Here is a 22,180-nt window from a genome sequence, read left to right on the forward strand (position 1 = left end):
AGGGCTGGCGAGGAAGTTGGTTGGTGGCTGGCCTGTCAGGCACAAGCTGAGCTGCATGAGCAAGCTGGTTTTCTCTGGAGCTATGGAAAGAACTTCTCCAAGTACTTGGGAGCCCTCTCAGACCTCAGAACTTGCTGTTCCAAGCCCAGCAGCCACTTTTCAATGCTGCTTTCTTTAACCAAAAAGCAAAACCAGTCTCCACAGAAGAAAACATTTCGTTTTGAGTATTATTAGGGAAGGCAGGAAAGAGTACAAACTGTCTGTGTCACAGGATAATTATATTGTCTTATGCACTACATACCACTTTGTCTGCTTTTTCCATCTGCTAACTCTCTGACCATTGCTGTCATTGCAAGAACCTGGACCTCCTGGTTATTTCAGGTCACTAGCAGGTATTGTAGCATCCTCTTCAAGCCGGCTTAGGTGATTCAGATCTGTGGTTAGAAGTTAAGCTCAGTTTGTCGCTCAGTATTGAAGTGTTGTGCCCAAGTGTGAGAGCCTGTATTGTTGTTCAACACCTGAGTGAAGAGGTCTCTGCCCAGCACCCTGAATTCTTGCTCTAGTGCTATTTTTCTGTGTCCATAATTGGTTCCTTTTATAGTGTTGCAATTATTTTTTTTATACTTTTTAAATCTTCATTAGCCATTTTTACAAATGGTTGGTTACTTTTATTAATTTCTAACAACCACATGGTTAGAAGCCCCATGTGATCAGCTTTTGCTTTATGTTTTTAAATCTAGTGTTTGGATGATTTCTGTCTATCCTTTTCATTTCCACTGTCTCCCATGGGCCTTCTTTAGTGGGGTTTGGGGTTTTTTGTTCTTTTAAAGTACAGATAAATTATGAATGTGCTGGTAATAACTGACCTAGTTGTTTTGTCAGTCATATTCCCAAACTCCCCATTAACTCAACTGCATGACTTCAGCTATCAGGCTTCACAGGTTTAGAGTTTATGTAGCACTGCCTTGGCTTACAACTGGTCCAGTATGGCTGATGCTAAATCCTCCCTATTCTCTATCCAGAACAGAGTCTGATGTGGCTGAAATAAAACCTGAATTTCCCATATTCTCTTGCATTATGGGGTCTTCCTACACTGCTCTGCTCTAGCCTTTCCCACCTAAGTGAGTTCTGAAGACCACCTTGCTTCAAGCTGCAAGAGAAGCACCTTGCTTCAAGCTGCAATGCTCCTGCTCCCATCTGTGCTCACCAGAGTGTAAAGGAGATGCACTGCTTTGTGTCTCCAGTTTTTCAAGGAATGGCTTGTTCCAAATCTTTTGGAGAAGCAGCAGCCAGTTCCTGTGCTCCTCCCTCTTGTTTGCTTTTTAAAGCAGCACTGCTTTGCTCTTGAATCTATTTAATTGGCTTCCTGCTGGAAAGAAACTCAAGGGCTGCCTTTGCCAATTAACTAGGACAAAACACTCTATTAGTAGACAATATAGGTTACCCAAGGATTTCAGAAAAGAAATGTGGGATACCTTTGATGGTTAAACAGTTGTTCTTTGGTGCTGGGGTCTTGTCATTAAACGTGCAATAGGAATTCAAAGATGTTCCAGGTTCAGTTTCTTCCTGAAAGCTCTTCTTTCGTGCGTAGTTTAAAATTGAGAAACTATTTAATCCTAAAAGCATGTCAAACTTCTAACTCCTAGTCAAGCATTTACTGTCCATTGATCCAAAAAAAAAACAAAAACAAAAACAAACAAAAAAAAAAAACCACCAGCAAAATCTAGAGAATGCCTCAAGGCCTATGACACAGCTCAGTCACGTAGTTCTTTATTTTGGAACGTTAATAGCAATATTTTGAATGAAATTTCTATTATTGGCCTCCTAGATTGCTAGGTGCGGTAACTTGAGCCAAGAAAGAGCAATCAGATTGAGTTTGTTACTAGGAATATCTAAAAACAAACCACAAAACCTAATTTTAAACAGTGGGTTGTAATCCATGTTGTTTGGTTTAGAACCCCTGCAGCAATTCCTTTCCAAATGTCTATTTTAAACTGGTATGTCAGACCTCTGGCAGTATTTTCACAATGTCCTGAACATAAAACACTATGGTGACCATTAAAGTAAATAGGAAAAAGTAACAACTACAGAACTTAAAATAAAGAATTATTTTTTAGTACAGTGGATTCCCTTTAAATAGAGAGGTATGTTTGAAGAAGTGGGTGGTGGCGTGTGTACCACGTTACTTGGTTGGGACCATAAATGAACAACCTCATCTGTGATCTTCCCAGCAGCTGGAAAGAGGGCAGGCTTCTGTGGTTTGTGTCTTGTTTGGTTTGGGAAAGCATAAGTTGAACTTGGAAAGTTTCCTACTATCTAAAATGTTCTCCACTTGACCTCTGGGAAGTGTAGAGTATCTTTGCTTAGCAGTTTTTAATTCAGCCTTTTAGTCATAACTTTTTAAAGAAAAAAGGTTTTTTTCTTTATTAGCTATTTCAATGTTAACTTGACTTGATTGGGCTGCGTACAAAGGGAGGGAAGCTACAGGAGCCAGAACTGCTCAGACAAATACTGTATAGGGATACTTCCCCAAAGTAGACACCCAAATGGCTCTGCGGAAAGTGGTTGCTCACTAAATTCAGCTAGTCATCTGTTTTCTGAGGGAGAGAATTTAGTACCAAGGCTATTGATATTAGTTGAATTGTCTTACAACTTGTTTGTATTGATATAAACTTCAGTAACCCGTGGCCCACTGCAGTGTGCACTAATCAGATATAAAAGAAAAAGGGAAATCTTTTTCCCACAGAGGAATTTGCAGTTGGTTTCTGTTAATAACCTGGGACTGTGCAGAGTATCCATATGAGTATATGTCAAGCTCCTGAAAAGGTGTTTTTCAGACATAACTGGATGTCCAAGGTAAAAGACTTGACATAGATATTTTACATAGGGAGAACCATGTTTTCAAAGAACTATTAGCCTTTTCTTGGATCCTGTTTTTGTGGGACAAGCTTTAGTTACCTTTTAGGTAATGGACATAGACTGATCATATGTACCTGTGGAAGAAGATAATTTTATGAAGTTGCTTAGGGAATATATTGTGTATGTCAGTGCTTTAAATATAAGTATCACTGCTTTGTTTCCTTCTTTAGGAAATAAAATTACTTAATTCTGGTATTTTTAACTTCCTTTAAAAACCATCACAAATCACTGAAAAAGCTTTGTTTGACTGTTTTTGTTTTTAAAGCTTTTCTTTATAAACCTCTAGAATGATAACCACAAGCTTAAGCTGCCCTAAAAATGTTTTTCTCCTTGCCAGAATAAGTCTATGCAAATTTCAGCTGCTTTATGCAGCAAGCCAGATCTCTCCACTGTGAAACTGAAGAGTAAGTAGGTGTTTTCTATCCCGGGTCCCAGCATGCTTTCTGCTAGTAAACAGGTCAGCACTATGATCCACAAGATGTGCAGGGAGGGCTGTGTTTCAGCATCCTTTCTGCCCATGTGCATGAGCAGGTAAAAGTTACAGATTGAGCAGGATGCCCAATGGTTTGTACTGACACAAAACCCAAAAGTGCTCCAGTGAATGTGCAGTATGGGGTGTATTCTGAATACCAGGACTGACCACCAGTTGCAATGTCTGTGTTAATTGGGGGAAGGGGTTATTATGGTCTAGGAGTGTTAGGAGCCAATGCAAAATGGTAGCAGGCAATTCCTCTCTTGAGTCGGCTGTCACATTCACTGCATACCAAATCTACAACAGAGTTAAGTACCTGGTCACACTTGGTATTAATGCCTGCATATCATTGTACCTGAGGTGTTCCCTCTTTAACAGGATGAATTACATGAGTATGTAGACGGTGTAAGGGATTGACTTAAGTACCTTCAGCTTCCTCTTTATAGCAATACAGTGGCGTGTAAGGCAGCATCCTTTTTCTGTTTATATTTTTATTGCAATACAAATTGATTTTGTTGATACCATGTTAGAAAAGCTTTATTTAATTTTTTTTTTTGATAGCATATTCTGTTGGTATATTCCTTGAATAATTTTAACATCTGTTCTATTTGTGTAAATCAAAAGCCAAGTCCCTTAATAGTAAAAGTTTAAAATCCCAAAGGTCTGAATCACAGAATGGGTCAGGTTGGAAGGGACCACAGTAGATCATCCAGTCCAACCTCCCAGCTCAAGCAGGGTCATTTTGCACAGGATTGTGTCCAGACAGTTCTTGAATATCTCCAGTGAGGGAGACTCCACAACCTCTCTGGGAAATGTGTTCCTGTGCAGTTACCTCCACAGTAAAGTTCTTCCTATATTCAGGTAGAACTTACTGTGCATTAGTTTCTGCCTTCTGCCTCTTGTCCTTACTAAATGAATTAGTTGGCAGGGAAAGTGATTTGCCACTGTAGAACTACCAGTAGCTTGTTCTTAACATTTTGTTGTAAATGAGGAAGAAAACTGTAGTTCAAGCACTAAAATTTAATTTTTAATCTTAATTTACTACAATTACTCATGAGTAGAAGGAGGAAACTAAATGTAAATTAGGAGTAATAAACCAGAGACCAACACATACTCATTTTTGAGCTGTGCTCAAGTGTACAAAGTGGTACAGATTAAATCCCAATAGCACTCTGCATGTGTTCCCAAAATCAAAAGGTCTGTAACTTACTGTATTTGCTGCCTAAACAAGGGGAGCCCTGAAGGAAGCATTTCCATCACGGGTGATTCTGTGCTCTTTGTTTCTTCCCTGGTATGCTTTCAGTTGTCTCTACATGCCCTCAGTGCTTCAGCCTTTGGTTTTGGTATCTCTGCCTGTGTTGCCGGGGCGTTAGGCACAGTCGCTGCCACGTGCTGCTGCTTTCTGCAGTGAACAAGGGTTGTATATGTATGTTGTACTGCAAATGTTGTTTTAAGGTGGGGAGGGAGGAAAAAACAGCAATGAAGCATGAAGCATTACTATGCAGCAGTAATATTACTGTGAAGGATTAGAGCTGGGGCTGATGTTGAGGCTAATACATTATACCTCTGAAAATACTGTTAAATGCAGATTCTCTGCAGAGGGAGAAGTGAAGAAAAACATGTATTCAGGCAGCTAATACACTACTCATCCACCATCCTCTGCTCAGCCCATGTGCTGTAGTCAGTACCAGCTGATGTGTCTGTCTGACTAAGGCTGTGTGAGCTGCTCAGTTATGCAGTAAGTTTGGGACAGAAGAGGTAATCAGTTGCTCCTTCTAACTCAGTTGATGTTCTAATCATCAGATTCTCTTTTATTTGGTGCACGCAGTCTTAGTGGTTCACACTGACATAAGAAATTGTCTTGACTGTGTTTATTGAAGGTCTTGCAAGGCCTGTGCTAAATGACTTGACCAGACCATCACTTAGAGAGAAACTAGACCAAATTAAGCATCTGCCCCTAATCCAAGCACTGTTATGTATTAAAGATCTGTCTTTACGTTCCCTGGCCCATGTGAGTGACACATTGTGCACAGGCATGTGCTGGCTGTCTCACCAGGACATGGAGATACATAGTTGGAGCATGGAATTTTGGATGTGCGAGATGAAATGTGGAAACAAACATCACTTTATTCACCAAGCTAGCATGGCTAGATACTAACATAGACCAAATTATAATTAAATTTTGTAACATTGTGCTTAAAGGCAAGATGCCCCTTTCCCAGAGAGAAAAGGAACACTTGTTCCAAGCCAGTTGCCTAGTAGGACAGTAAGAGTGAAGAACTGGATTGTGCTACAGATGGTATGATGGGAAGAGAGCAGGCTGCTTCAAGCAGGAGGAAATCAGAACGACAGTATTAAGTATAGGAAAGGAGATAAAAAGACAAAACTTTCAGGATGATGCAGGGGAATAATCAATTAGATTTGAACAGTGCAAGAAGGGAGATTTGAATCCGGAGTCATCGAGTTTGTCAGGCCAGAGATTTGTTGTAAAATGTCTTAGCTGATAGTTGTAATTTTTGTCATGTAAAGCATCAGATGATATGAATAGTGATAAAAATATTTTGTTCTCTTATCTGTTTTGAAATTTAGTACCACTAGTAAGAAAAACAGTGAGTAGCAGCTAGTGTTGATGAGACTAGATCCTGTCTGCAGGATGTACTGAGGAGGCTGTATCAGTGTTTTCAGTTTTTGAGAGGGGGAAAAAAATGTACTGGCACATAATTCAGCCCATTGCACAGCTCAAGCCATTTGGTTTATTATTAGTAGACAGAATTCTACAGAAACGTGGTGGTTTGGGGTTTTTTTCCTGTTTGGATGGGGTTTTTCCCTTTGGCTGAGGTGCCTGGTATTAGATACACTGTCTTCCTCTGAAGATCTTTAGAATCACTTTCCTTCCTCTCTCTGAATAAGTAGTGTAGGCAGTTACCTGAAAATCTGGTTCTGTAGGCACCAGCAGTAGGGTAACTATCTTGGGCAGTCTAAATCCCATCCTAAGTTTTTCCTTATGTTTAGTCTGGTGTGTCACACCAGCATGGTGAATGTGTATGCCATGACGTCTAATTCACAGGGTGAAATGGTATAATAGAAGCTGGTGGTTTGGGAGAGAAGCTCTGACTTCTCGCTAGTGTAGCTGGTTTTAGGCATAATTTTGGAAAAAGTAAATGTAACTTTCCATATGATTGTAATAAGTACACAAAATACACCTATAAAGATTTACTCTGTGAAGAATCTTCCACTTTTTCTGTGTTTTGGCAATGATTCTTTCTAATCATATTGATTATATGTGCTCTCTTGGTTCTTCTTCCTCTTAATACTGAACAAGGGAAACCTTTACTCTGATCTCTGGGGGAATGAGACCGGGAACTTGTCCACACCGAGAGCTGTGAAAGATGCTGTCTCTTACCAGTATCTACCTGGAATTTTGTGGTTACTGAGACAAAAGAACAAAGAGCTACAGTTAATAGCCTTAACCAGACTTTACCCCCATCTGAATGCTGCTTTCAGCCAGCAGCATATCTGCTTTGCATTTCAGATCTAGCATAGGAAGGGCTGGTACTTAGATATGTGTTGTATTACAACTAACACAGGAGCTGTTGTTCAAACCTGAGCTCCACTGTTAGTATGTAAGTGACACCTTGAGAGGGTTTGTGGTGGGCTTCTCAATCCCATGTACTCTGCTCCTCATCTGAGACTTGCAAAGCACAATGGAAATACAGCATGCCCTGAGCATGCATTTTGTCATAGTTTCAAGTAAAAGAACAGTTTTGATTTCCTTTTGAGAGGTGGTCCAAATGTCTCGGTAAGAATTAGGGTTCCATTGCCCTTCCTCATATTTTCAGTTTCGCAATAACTTTGCATAGTTTTAAATGTGGTTTCTAGATTTAAGCTTCTAAGGCTTTTCTCTTTCCCCCCAAGAAGGAAAGCTAAAGAGCTCAAACTTGGTGTTATTTGGACTTGGTGTAAACATAGCTCTTACTTTTCTGAGAGAGTCAACTCTGGAGAAGGAAAAAGCTTGTGGTATGTCAGAGCTTCAAACTGCTCCTTACTGATTTATTGCTGTTGTGGAGACAGCCCAGAGTGCATTAATTCATCAATTCTTGTAAGCAGAGAGGAGGAAAAGAATAGGAGGAAACAAGGAAAAGGGGTGGAGGGGAAAAGAGTTGGGGAAGAGAAAATAAAAACATGGGGAAATGTAAGCGATGGGGAGAAAAGACATAGCAGAAAACATAGTTGTTTTTGAGTGGGTGGTCTAGGAATGTCTGGAAAATAATAAAATAAGATGTTTCCCTAGAGAGCAGTGGACTTGTCTGTGCCCTTCTTTTTACTGTGGCCTTTACAGGCTAGGATGCTATTTGGTCTCAAGTCACTTCTAAGTGCCAGATAGTGTTGGAGGGTCTATGCAGTTGTGCTTAGGTTACAACTGACTGTAAGATCAGTCTCTTTTAGGTTGACTTCACCTTGCCTCACTTTAAGACCCCTTCTGTGTGCAGCTGATTTCCCTTCTCTAAAATAAACATTTTGACTGTTAGTGATTTAACCTGTGGCCTCGCACACTTCGTATGGGTTTAGTCATTGCCATGGTAATTCACAGATGGTTGCCTTGGTGTTGGCCCCAGTATTCAAAGACTGTGGTTTACTGTGGTAAAGTATACGAAGGGTTTTAATAAGGATCTAATAGTTTCATGACTCTTAAAGCAAGAAAATGAGATGGGCAGGCTTGTTCTTTGTAGACCAAAATGTGATGCACTCATTCCAGTTTCAGATCCAGTTGATAAACCAGTTCTACAGTGTCCAGGCTTTTCTCCCATATTATGTGGGATGGAGTTTTCCCATCCAGCAGAGATGAGGATGCTTTTAAAATGCATATCATCTTGACCTGGCTGTTTCAAATTATCTTAGGCCTTGTGCCTCTGACTGCTGGGAGTGCTCTGAGGTGTGCTGAGGATCTGGGACTCCAATGCTGGGAAATGGCATAGTGCAAGGATTTCCCAGCTTTTGCCTGTCATCTGCTGCTCCAATGCTTTTATAATCTCTTGGATAGCAAACATTGATTAGATGCATGAGTTCTGAGCAATGTTCTTTAGTATTTACACACCTGTCCTTTTGTTTGTGTCATCTTTTGGGAATATTGAATGTTTGGGCCATGTTGCAGTGGGATTCCACTTCAATTGTTATTTTACTTTGTGTAACAAAATATGCAGCTTCTGGGAAGAGCCAGGAGGATGATCTGTTTCGGCTATTTTCTCCAGATTTCTCCCATCTTTCCTATGTTTTCTATTGTCTTACTTATTACACCATTTTTATATTTATTAAATTTCTTTTTTCTTACCTTTGACTCTTCCAGTTCTTTCCCTTCTACCTGTTTGCCTTTCCCATCTGCAGTTTCTTTCAGATCGAATTAAGTGATTTTCTTTTTTTTTCTTTGAAATGTTTTCACCCTTGCCTACAGGATCTGAATAACAGCCTCACCCAGTTTATTTCAGGTTGCTGCTGTTTGGCAGTGCTACAAGAAGCCACAGTGGCAGCAGTGCCAGTGACAAACATAGGAAAATGCGAGGTCAGGAAAGTCTTTGGCTCTGTCACATTCAGTGACTGTGTTTTTGGAATATGTGCAAGGATCCAGCTCTCTGGAGTACTTCTGCATGGACAGCTTATGGCATGTCTATTTGTAGTATTCTTCTGAAGGAGGTTATAACAATCTTTTGTTTTCTGTGTTTGTCTCCATATTTTCCTCTCTACCCACCCATGTGTTTGATAGGCAGTATCCTCATATCCATAGGTCTAGAAACTGTCCATTGCTTTTCTAATATTTAAAATCTTTCATGGTCTGTACAGTAATCAAACCACATTGTCTAAGGTTTTGGCAGGGATGGTTGCCTTGTATAATACTCTCTTTTCTCTGGAAAAGAAACAAGAAAAAATTTTAACCAGGTATTTAGCAATTAAATTGGTGTGGTTTTGGTTTTTTTTCCGTCTTCTAACATGTCCTAACAGTGTTTTTTCCCTGAAACAGTCCACTAGATTTATTTTGTTTTGCACTCAATGTTACTGTTCAGATACCTTTTATCAGTGAAAAAAGACATTCTTTATTTTCTTGGCATTGGAATATATCAATGTAATCTTTATACATATATATATTTATACATCTATATGTACACGTAGATACGTGTGTGTATATATGTTATATATATATTTAAAACATAGGATTTTATCAGTCAGGGAGGTAAAGCAAAGAAACATAGTGGTTATTTATGAATGGATTGAAGTCCCTCAATTCAGAGCTTGTTTCCCCTGTGCTATGTTGTCCAGGAGACTGAAGTTGCTGACAGTGCTCTAAGCTTATACATGGTCTTTTATCTCTTCTGGGTTTGGAATAGCTTGAAGATAAGAACCTGGAGAGGTTGAAATTAGTGGTTAGCCTGTGTAGGGACTATACTCTGTATAAACAGAAGTTTCTTACATGTTGAAAAGAGTTATGCCTATAAACAGCACTCTGTTATACTGCTGGAAGAAAGAATGTGGCTTTAGTGGTTGGGGTTGTCTGGAATTCACAGGGTGATATGTATCTGCTGGACTTGTGCAGTTGAATGTGGATCAGATTATGAGTTAAGCCTGGAGAGTTAGGTAGGCATTTGACAGGTTGACAGGATTTAAGAACCTAAGGAAGGCAGGCATCAAAGCTCTGAAGTTAGTCATCTCTAAACATCCTTGTAAATCAGTCTTGTGTTGGTGTGACTGATACCTCTCACAGAGAGTGATTTGCTTTACCTCCCAAGCAGTTCTGTGAGGATTAAGACTTGGAGACACAGTTACTGCAGTGATAGATGCCAGTAACTAACTGTGATTGATAAGTTAGAGATAGTAAGTCTGCCTGCCAGTTTGTGTTATTGTAAAATCCACCTGATGGGGGAGTGTAATAATTAATTTGTTTTATAAAGTGACATCAAAATTACCTTATCTTTTGTGTAGTTGCATAATAAAAACTGGTGACACCAACATGAAACAGTTGCAAAGTGGTCAATTATGTGATGTAGGCTTCTTTCCTATGATCTGTCTGAGGATCTCTGGAAAAGCCTAGGAAGAATGAAAAATGACATCACATTCCAGCTCTGATGGAGGGGTAGCAAATAATGCAAGCTCCAGGACTGTTGCTGAATACCCTTAGCCATACCTGGATCATGGGGCTAGCCCCTGCTGGCGTGAGGGTGCGGCCCATAGCTGTGGGATCGTGTGCACAGATGTGGCTGCAGAGGAAGGCTCAAAACTGTTTAGGTCAAAGTCAAAAATATTCACTTAAAGGATGTGGCAGACAGGGCCAGTTTCAAGATGCAGTGTAGTAGCCCTTCTACAGATGACTCCACTTCAGACATCTGTAGACTTCTTCCATGTAAGTTAAAATCTGTAGATTTTTGTATAGATTTATATTTTTATATATTTATCAATATTAATTGTATAAATATATAGTATATAAACATACTTCCTATGTATTAAATAAATACATACAGTTGTACTGACAGATGTGTTTGACTTTATATAGGAGGAAATGTTATCTGAATTATATACTTTTTATACCTATAAATATATATACACAGTACTAAAACTCTACTATAGCAGATGTCTGATTTCATCTAGTAGCCTCTGTTATTTTAATTAGAGTTATTTTGACAAAGAGGAACGAGAGGATTGAGAACAAATTTTAAATCCCATTTAAGTCCCTTCCTTTGATTTATAAAAGAGCTGCTTTTCATCCTGTCAGTAAATTCAGATTAAGTTAACTCCTTAAGGCAGATGTCTTAAGTGTACCTGATTAACTGTCTGTCTGGTAGGAGACAGACAGTTTAGAAATTAAACCCATCCCTGACCTAAAGCTGAAATTGAGATTCTGCTGAAATCTCTATTTTGAGTCTTACTTGGTGGAAAAGACCCACCAGTTAGTGTGACTAATGTGGCTGCATGTGACTTTTTATTCAACCCTATTTTCTAGTCACTCTTCTCACATAGGTAGTCATGTATCCTAAGTGTTGATGATGCAATTGCAGTTTAACTGTACAATGCCATTAAATACCTGACTAGCATGCAATAAGAAAAATCATACTGTTTTATGATTTCTTGAATGACTTGTATATAAGAAAGTTGCATTATTTCCTGCTTTCACAGGAGTTTTCACAGTATTTTTTGTTTCACTGTTCTCTGCAACTCTTTGAGGCCTAAAAAGAAAGAATTGTTCTATTCTTGACTTACCAGAGGTCATCAGCCACTTATTCTCACTAGAAAATGTAGTCTGTGTAGGTGGACTGAAAACTGAGGGATTACTGTTCAGAAATACAGTTCATGTTCACTTAATTCATTAATTGTTCTTCAGAAATAATGAAAGTTTCCTTCTCACTCCATGTGCATCTCCGGGAATGCCTAAGAGTTGCATTCATATATACTAATGTGTTATTACAGTAAGAAGACTTCAGTCTCTTGTCTCTCTTTGTGCAGAGGTTCCCTTTCAGTGTGGATATGCACGTAATTGTAGAATTAAACAGTCATTAGTCAGGCTGTTAATTATTTATGACAAGACTGCTCTGAACAAACTCTTACTAAAGCTATATCCTATGCTTCTGACTTCCAGCTTGCTTTGGGATACTGTCCCGGAAGATTGTGTGCTGTCTTACCATGGATCTCACAAATTCAGTGTTACCAGATATGGACCATGGCAAAAATATGTAAATGAGACTGACCTTAACTGCAGTAGAATTGGGAGTCTGAACTAATGACTAACTTCTCTTCTAATTTACTGTGCCTCTAAGTCTGATTTGGTGTATCTGCTATCAGTTTTGATGTTTGGACTGAGTTTGGCAAGTAACACAATCTCCAGTGAACTATATATTTAGTGTGCTAAGGTCTATTGGACTGTAGTTCTGTACCTTTACTAGCTGTATTTCTTAGGACCTCCTAATAAATAGCCAAACCATGGGGCAGAATTTTCTACTGGCTGTGTAACTGGTGTTGTCATTCAACACAGTGATGTTTTTCAGTATCTTGTTCCTCTAGAAATCCTTTTAGTTACCTTGTTTTTCTTGCAATTACTTAGCATTCTCCCTGAAGCATTGCAAATCGCTACAGAGAATGAGAATACAGTCTGAAGCCATAAGAGGCCACAGTTGTGGAACAGTAGGAGTTTTAATCTGGTTTTGACAGAAGGTGTTTGTTTTTCAGCTTTTCTCTTACGAATTTGTTGTTCAGTTTTATGCTTTATTTAAAAAAAAAAAGCTTTTTTAAGTGTTGTGATGTAAACATAGAGGCTTATTATTTAGTTGCAGCAATGTGCTGGATGATCTTGAAACAAGATGTAGTGTGTGCTTTTAAAAGCTTCATTCTCTGTTCCTTTACAGGGGTACCCAGGAGAGATGATCCAGTGGGGTGTGGAGGCTTTTTGTACAAGTTTTTCTAGGCAAATTTCTTGGTCTTTGCTTTAATGGCACCAGTGACATTGCGTGTCCTCCCCTTGCCCCATAATAAATGCAAAATTTCTTTATTAAAAGAAGGTGTTTGGCAAGGAGGGGGGGTGAGCAGGAATGGCTCTGCTACTATTTGAGACTGAATTCAGGTTTTGCTCAGTTATCACCGTGGCTGAATTCAGCATGGATTACATGCCAGCTGTTTGGGGCAGCTAATTTCTGCTGGTCTCTTGAAAGCCAACTTGGAAGGCATTTTACTTGGATTCATTCTTGCTTTGCAGAAGACAAAGAGGAGAAATATTTCCTAGTGAGGTGTTATTGAAGTATAGTTGTGCTGCCAAAGTGGAATTACCACAGTGATACCAATAAGCCTCTGTTGAATGTCCTAGAAAACAAGGCTAAAGCCTTGGGGCTGAAAGCTTGATATTTTCCCTTTGTTGTCACTTATTGACCCACACTGAATATATGTATATTTAATTTTTTTTTCTGGATTGAGCCATGTCACATATTTGGTAAGCTTTAGTCTGAATTGTCAGTTTCTACATCTTAACTGCAAAATTTGCTATGATTTTGGTCTGCCTGATGTATGCAAGTACATTCTTAACACAAATCTGTCCTTCATTGTTCATTTCCTAGTATCATCTACTCGCTACCACAAGCATCAAATACACAATAAACTAGGCAGGACAAGCAAATAACTAATAGCAGACAGTTCAGATGTGTTTGGTCACTACTTCTCAAATACCTCATGAATCTGTCTGTGTCAGATAAACCAAAGTTTGGAAGAAGAAAATTGGTTTTGCTTGTAATTTGTGTGTAATGAAAAAGTAGTGGTGAAGTAAAGAAGCAGTCTAGTAGCCTTAAAAGTCCTGGGGTTTCATTCATATCACCATGTCAGACTTTCCTGTTGAGGTCTACAAAAAGACTGCACAGCACAAGTTGTATTTTGTGAGGAGGAGCCGTTATTCATGTGCTGTTCTGTGGGGCTGTTCCATCTGTTTCCTTAGAAACTGTGTGGAGTTTGTGTGTGGGCTTTCAGAGGAAGTGATCTAGAGCAGCCCTGGAAATCGGGTTGCTTAACCTTTCTTCCCTCCCCCATTCTTCTCCCTGTTGACTACACTAGAAAAATGTCTTTTGGTGGCCCTTATGTACCTTATAAAAAGCATCTTCTAATGAGTTGGACTGAATGGGAGGGCTGACAAAATCTTCACTTTGTTTCAGAAATGTGTTAGAGACCATGGTGGAGTCATGCCCACAATTAATTGAATATCAAAGACTGGTACTTCAAAGAAATGTTTGTGAAGTCTGCATGTGATTTCTTGGGGGACAAAAAGCACGTTTTTCTTGAACATCTGCCTAAATCTAGTCTAGTAAACATTAGTTTGTTGCAGTTCTGGAAGTCTTGCAAAGTTCACAGATATGACTTAAAAATAAGCAGTTCCTGCAAGGGCGGGTGGTGGAAGTGGGGGGGAAGAAAAGGAAGAAAAAAAAAAAGAAAACAAAACCTGAAAAAAACTGTAATCATGATTCAAGTGACATAATTGCTGGTGTGACAATGTTAAGGAAACACCTAATTTTGGGAAGAAGGCAGGCACGATAATGTGAACCTCTTAGCAGCTTGGGATGTGAATTTTCTACACTTTGGAAGGTCAGTGTCACAGTGATAAAACATTACTAGTAAATAATGTTGTTAAGATTTGATGTACTCCATAAGTTACCCTAGATGTTTCGGGGGAGTGTGGGTTTTTGTTTTGTTTTTCTTCATGTAAAATTCATAAATTAGCTTTCCTCTTTGTGAGAATGTTTCTTATGTGCAAGGTTTTCTTTCTGCTTAGTCAGTTGACAATGCTCCATCTGGGCGCTGAAGCCTAGGATAAAGATGCTCTGCATGATCCTATCATATCACTGTCTTGAGGGTGATACGTAGGTTATTATAGCCTCTTCATATAGTTCACTTTGTGCTCTTATTTGCACCAGCTGGTTGTTGCCACAACAAAGTTGTGCTCTTAGCATATCGAAAGGGTTGGAGGAAAATGCAGGCTAAAACTTGTAGTGTACTCAAAATTTATTGTTCTTGCTAAAATTAACAGCAAACTGATTGATCTGTCATGCTCTTGGGAACAAAAATATCTGGCTCTGTGAGTTGAAATATCATGGTGGAAAAGGGCATAATAAATGTCTGACTTATGAAACTCCTTTTGAGTCTTGTCTGGGTAGCTGAGGTTAAGGAATGTCGTGAGTAAATTTTAATGTTGGTGAGAGAAAGCTTGTAACTAGTGATGAAAACCATAGGAATTGGAAACGAGACTTTTGTATTTGTAATGTGCGACAAAAGCCTGTGACCTAAGTGTATTCCTGCTTGCTCTCATACCTTCAGTGTATTAGGTGTGAGGTTTTTTTCCTTCTGCTTTCTGTATGCAGGTTCTATCAGGCAGGGGATATAAAAGGGAGTGCATATGCTGGCACTGTGAAGTTAACTATTGCTGGTTGTTTGTTAGGTCATTGGAAAAAACGAACCCAACAGGCAATAGCTGACAATGTGATTTCCAGTGGCAGAAATGTACAGAGTATCAATATAAGGAAATAATGGAGTATCTTTGCTTTTTGTGCTGTTCTTCAGACTGCTCTGCAATGACTACAGCAAGATACAGGCCTACCTGGGACTTGGTACTTGACCCGTTAGTGTCCTGTAAGCTCTGCCTTGGTGAATACCCCGTGGAGCAGATGACAACAATAGCACAATGCCAGTGCATCTTCTGTACACTGGTGAGTTTGTGTTCTTTATTACACGTAAAAAACAGGACGGTTTTAACTGCATAAATACTGTTTCTTCTGGGTAGGATTCACCCTGAAGTATTGCTCTTGCAGTGGAAATGGTGTTGTGTACATGACACAAATACTGGCAAGTAAACCTTCATTTTCCTGTAATAAAAAAAAAATAAATTACTTAGCACTTCAATATACTGCATGGTTATCTCCTTACCAAGGTTATTCACACTTTTCCTTTTATCTGTCAGTGGCTTGGATTTGGGGGTGGTTTTGTGGTTGGTTGGGTTTTTGTTGGGTGCTTAGGTGGGGTTTTTTTCTGTTGGGATTTTGGTGGGTCTTTGTTTGTTTTGGTTTTTTTTTTAATTTTAGAAGAGAATAGAACCTTTCAATTGAAAGGGATCATTTCAACTGAACAATCTGTGGTCCAAGTCCCTGGTCCCGGGCACTTCATGGCTCATCAAAAGTTAAAGCATGGTATTAAAGGCATTGTCCAAATACCTCTTAAATACTGACAGGCTTGGTGCAGCAACCACCTCTCTAGGAAGCCTGTTCGTGTTTGGTCACCCTCTCTGTAAAGACATGCTTCCTGATGTCCAGTCTGAATCTTCCCTGGTGCAGCTTTGAACCATTCCCATGTCTCTTGTCAATGGATACTAAGGAGAAGAGCTCAGCACCTCCCTTTCTACTTTCCTTCCTCAAGAAGCTTTAGAGAGCAGTGAGGTTGCCCCTCAGTCTCATTCTCTCCAAACTAGACAAACCTAAGGTTCTCAGCTGCTCCTCACAGGACACCCCTTCCAGCCTTTCTGCCAGCTTTGTTGTCCGCTGGAGATGTATCCGAGGTCCTTCACATACATCTTAAATGGTGAAGCCCAGAACTCCACCCAGTGCTGAAGGTGAGGCTGCACCAACTCTGAACAGTGGGACAATCGCCTCTTTTGACCAACTGGCAATGCTGTGTTTGGTGATCCTGTGATGGGCTTTGCCCTCCTGACTGCCGGGGCACTGCTGACTCATGTGGAGCCTGCTGTCACCCAGCACCCCCATAACGCAGCGTTTGGTGCTCGAGGCACCAACTCTGGCGTGCCCCAGGTCAGAGTCAGTCCAGATGCGTTACCTCCACGCGTCGCTGAAGTGGCTTCGGAATCAGGAAAGGTGCTGCTGGCTGAGCTAGCTCGATGGCCTCTCGGCAGAGGAAACACAGCAGGAACTGATTGTATCAGCTCACCTTAGCTTGGAGACAAAGGAAGAGAGAGACTGTTCTGGTGTGGCTCCTAACAGGTTTATTGTTAGAAGTTTCGCAACCCGAACGAACTCGGAAGGCTGGAATCCGATGTGATGGGAATGATGGGATTGTGATGGGATGGCTCCTCGGAGCCTTGTCCTCAGTTTTATAGGGAATTTGAAAACCGCGGTGAAAGGGGAAAACAACCAATGAGGTACAAGCCAGGGGGAGGATACAATTTAACAAGAACCACTGGAGGAAACCGAGAGGCGGGAGCTATAACAGAGAACCAGTGAACAACCGAGTAACCGGGAATTTTCCAGAACCGGGGGAGGCGGCTTGGACCTGGGCACCGCCCAGGGGGTGTGGCTTAGGCTTCTGAGCCGCCCCTCAACCCACCCTCTGAGTCTGCCTCTTCGGGAAACTCCATCCAGGGGAGGGGCTGGGATTGACTGGCATCTCGCTGCCCCAGCCCTGCAGGGGGCTGGATCACCCCAACACGCCCAGATCCTTGTCTGCTGGACTGGTCTCGAGGCACTCCTCTCCTAATTCATACTTGTGCCTGGTGTTACTCAATGCCAGGTACAGAATCTGGCAATTCAACTTGTTAGATTTAATCATTTCCCTGCTCCAATTCATCTAGATCCCTCTGCAAGGCATCTTGTCCCTCAAAAGAATCAGCAGCAGTTCCCAGTTTCATATCATCATCAGACTTGCTAATGGTGCATTCATCTCTTGCGTCCAAACAGTTGATAAACGTATTGAACACAACTGACATTAGAACTGAGCTCTGAGGAACAGTGCTGGTGGCTGGTTGCCAGATAAATGTAGTCCCATTCGCTACAACCCTTGGAGCCCAGTTTTTCACTCAGAGTTCATCTCACAGCTGGACAGCTCATGCAGAAGAATGCTGAGAGCGTCAGTAACAAAAGTTGTACTAAAATACAGAGGATGTACATCCACTGCCTAATTCTTAGTTCAGGGTGGGTGACCTTGTCATAGAAGGTTATGAAACTAGTTAAACAGACTTTCTTTTTATAATCCCATGTTGACAGTGCCTGATGATTGCATTGTTCTTTAAATGCCTTTTAAAAGTACTCAGCATAGCCATGCACATGCTTGTAACTAGAAAAGTATTTAATGTATTACAGATTCTAATTTCGCTATATCATAATTAGTCACATAACAGGTTCACATTACTGTATTGTACAAATGCTTACCTGGAATAACAAGAATCTTGTCAGTTAAGTACAAGACACTGCGGAGCATAAGTATAGTATTTGACAAAGAACATCATCATCACAGTTAATGAATATTGTTAATTTAGGAACAGAGGAAACTACTAGTAAGTTTTCATCCCTAATACTGAATTTAAATTAAAATTTTAGTTCATTTAATTTTGCAATGGGTGCACTTACACCAAAAACCTTGTAATGATGGTTCAGCAGAGGAAAAATTGGAGTATTATCAGTAAGACTATAACTTCTGGAATACATGATGCTCAGACTTCAATTTCCCAAGGGTTTATGATATGGTATTACAGACTTGGACATGGGTTTGGGTGACTTTTTTTTTTAATTTGAAAGTCATTTCCAGCAAAGTTTTCTGGGTATGTGTTTTTAGTATTTAAGATCAAGGATTTTAGTTAGTTTATTTTATTTTTCTTCATGGAAATACTACCATTTTTTAATAGCAGATTTTATTTTTCCTGGTGGTTATTGAAGATAGGAGGCAGCCAATGGAACAAGGTGGATCAACTGTGAAAAAAGTGTTTGCTCAAGCATGCAAAAGCATATAAAATAATAGACTTCATGAAAACTGTTCTCTAGTGTTCTAGTACTTACAGCTGAGTGTTGTTTCTCCCTGTTGCTTGAATGCAGAGAATATTTAAATGCCAGTTTTCAGTAACATTTCCATGGCAGCAGAAAGACTGTGTTACCAAATACACTTTTTTTCATGTTCGCTTTGTTCCTTCTGATGTTTACTGCTGTCCCTGATCTTCTGCTTCTTGGTAGGATGTGGTTGCTGACTCTTCCTGCTGTTTTGAAAGATACAACCAGTTACAGACACCAGATCTGTAACCTTTACCGATAACCTGTTCTTAGCAGCTGACATAGTAATCTGACTGGTGACATGGAATTTGTGTTTTGAACTGTCTTCAGGTGGAATCATCAGCCACTTTTACTACTTGTATTTGATTGTCTTGAATAGTTCTTTCAACTTTATCCTGTTTAAAGAAATTAGTAGTAGTTCATCTGCCTCTTGTTTGCCACTTAGAAGCTTTACTACGGTGACATATGAGCGCCCTGAAAAAATTATCTATCTTCAAGCTTTCCTGTGAATTAACAGAAAATACTACCCTTACTTTCTTTGATGTTGGTGAGGGCAGTATTAAGAATCAATCCCAGTAAATGCAAGAGGCAATAGCTGTAAACCTGTTACAGCCCAGGCCTTCATCTGAAACCCAAGGCCATCATCTCTATCTTTTGGCCAGCCTGAAGGTTGATAAATTGCTGAGGAAAATACTCCCATGAGTCTGGCAAGATTGTTTCGCCTATTGACAGTTGTTAAGGAAGAGTGTGACAGCTGTACGCAGAATCCTCCACTGGTGTTCCTCCAGCGACAATTTCCAGAAACACCAGGGACACAGCATATGAACTGTGCTTTGTAAATGGCCAAATTAAAGTTGTTTGAAATCAACAAGAAAAAGGAGTATCCTTTTGACTCAAGATTTTGCATGGAGTTATGTACAGTAGACCCAGTTCTTCTCTGCTTTGTTATTGTTTGACCACTGTGTAATTCTGTTCTGGCTTCCATTTTGTAAATGAACAGACATAACTGATCGCCTTTCCAGGAATATAAGCAAAAAAAGAAAAAGGGATGTCCATACAAATGTGAATACTACTTTTGCTACAGCTTTTACCACTAGCTCTAGCCCTTCTGTCTAAATCACAGCAAGCTGAAACAACATGAGTATGTATTACAAAGAGACCTTTCAAGTGCAGTACTACCGGTATGTTGGCAGTATTTGGATCAATATACTGGTCTCTCAATCCCATATTTTTGTCTGCAAGTCTTCACCCTTTATAATCATAGAAGTGCTGTAGTAAAGATTCCATGAAGGATTGTCTCTTCCTGACACTTGTACAGTGGTTCAGCATTGCTATTCAGAAAGATAGAATGGGGACACTGTTTCCATTTGCTTTCTGGCAGAGCTGTGCATGGATTAAATAGAGCAGACTGCCACTCCTCTGCTGATAAGGCATAGGCACTACAATTTCCCATAGTATTATTTTGCCAGTTAGTACAATACTCCATTATTGTTTTTATCATTATGATCATTAATGCCCAGGAAATGCTGTGGGCTCAAGTTTTGTATATCTCATCCATTAGGAATGTTATAAGAATGTATTTTCTCTGGTACCTCAAGCAAATCTGTTCTTGGATTGCTTGAGGTACCAGAGGAACAAAAGTCTAAAGAGCAGAGAGGAAAACAAGATACCTGCTGTTAGCTTTTTGTTTGTTTTCCTGAGTAGTATCAAGGGACAAACCAGTATCTCTCTTTTTACAATCATGTTAACAATAGGACCAATCCTAAGCGTGCTTGTGTAATTTTTGGACCAAAATGCCTAAATATAATTTCATTAAATTATTTTTCCCCACTTAAATAGCACACAGTACATAGCTAGTAATCTTAAATTTTTAGATAGTCACTTAGGAGTTGCTTGCCTCAGAAGAAGTAATTGATTTTGCATTTTTTTCTTCAGAAAGCTTTACATTTAGAGAAGGAAAAGGAAAGTAAAGCAGAGAACACCATTTTTTTCATTTTTTTTTTTTGGCATTATTTGCTGCACTAAATTTTTTCACTTACTACTTACTTAGCCTTGGTTTTTTTAAGGGGATCATGGGACATAAGCAGGGAGCAATTTTATCCAATTCCTGTCTGAAATTCTGATTATTTTGTAATCTATGATGAAATTCTCACGTGTCTTAAAAGACAATGTTCCTTTGATGTGTTACCAATTGTATGTGTGTTGAAGTTACAACAGCTTTTTTCCAGTTGATATTCTTGCATGGAAGTCAAGCAGTTAGTTGCTTGAATTTGTTCTGGTTCAGGATTTACATGTACATCTGTGTACATAAATACTGTATAATTTATATATATATATATATATAACACACAGATGTGTCAATGTGTTGCAAGTACAGTGATGCCACTATTGCTCAAGACAGGCTAAGCTCCTTTTGACCTCACATTAGGTTGTTCAGTTCCCTTCAGATGTTATGCAGTACTGATCATTCTGGTACCAGCGGATTCATTGCTTACTTTTCTCAAATTTAAAACTAAAATCTGTCAAGTAGGTAGTCCAAGCAAGCAAATGTCTTGAAGAAATATGAAGCATGACAGAAAACTTGTCTTTGATGGAAAAATTTTGATTACTCCTCTGTAGTCTTCCTTCTTACTGATAGAAGGAGAAACTGTAGTCAGATATGTGAGAGGGCCACCTACAGTTAGAAAATGACAAAACTAATGTTAAGACCTGCCTTCTGCTGCTTGTTTGTGCTTTCTTTTTGGCCAGATACACACATGTGGATCAACTTTGGTGTTTGAAACTAACAGTGCTTAGTAGATACTCATACTCATCTTGCCCCTAAGCTCTAACCTTAAGCCCTTGAGCCAGCTGGTTAATCTTACCTGGACCTTTAGGTGTCCCTCTAAGTTTGTTGTATTCTATCTCAAGTAGCTTGACAAGCAGGATAGTGACAAACTCCTGCTATCACTAGCCGTTTTTAAACAGGATTACTGAATTTGCCTAATCATGACTGTTTATACTCTAATCATTCCCCTATTTGTGCTTCCTTATAGGCTGAAGATCAGTAAAGCAAATATTACCCTGCCTATAAGTGATATCAGGCATCCCTTTTTTTTCTTATTGTCATGCTTGACTGGAAGCACATGGAGCTTCTCTGAGTTGAAGGACAGGAAAAAATGTGATTTCCTTAGTGTTATCCCTCACTCCATATGAGGCAGAGTGCCTCCTCAGCCTCTCCTTCCCCCAAGGCAAGGCAGACACCAAGAGCAGTGTGGATGGAAACAGGTGGGCTTGGCTGCCTTCCTGATCCTGTGCAGTTTGTTTCTGCTTGCCAAGAGAAGCTTACCTGAGCAGGGCAGGACCGTGCTGATGCCAGGCTGTTCCTCACCTCTATCAAAGGAGATGCCCTACTTGCTTGGAGACAGGAGGGAGGGGGAAACCCTAATGGCTTGTGAGGTTTTATAGAGTTCAAGGTCCTTCTTAGCAGCTGTAGTGTTTCCCTGTTTCCCACCAGCAAAGCTTAGAGCTCGCTGCTTGA

General features: G+C 39.9%; 1 protein-coding gene across 1 annotated transcript in view; it reads left to right on the plus strand.

Moving 5' to 3' along the window:
• The window catches only part of RNF144A (ring finger protein 144A), a 65,384-nt gene that overhangs the window by 21,636 nt on the left and 21,568 nt on the right, over nt 1-22,180 (plus strand). The window contains exon 3 of the mRNA XM_039568670.1: nt 15,458-15,603. Within this exon, the coding sequence (XP_039424604.1) occupies nt 15,469-15,603 (135 nt within the window). The 5' untranslated portion in view covers nt 15,458-15,468. The remainder of the gene's footprint in view (nt 1-15,457; nt 15,604-22,180) is intronic.

This window comes from Corvus cornix, chromosome 3 (assembly GCF_000738735.6).
Source record: "Corvus cornix cornix isolate S_Up_H32 chromosome 3, ASM73873v5, whole genome shotgun sequence".
Lineage (NCBI taxonomy): Eukaryota > Metazoa > Chordata > Aves > Passeriformes > Corvidae > Corvus > Corvus cornix.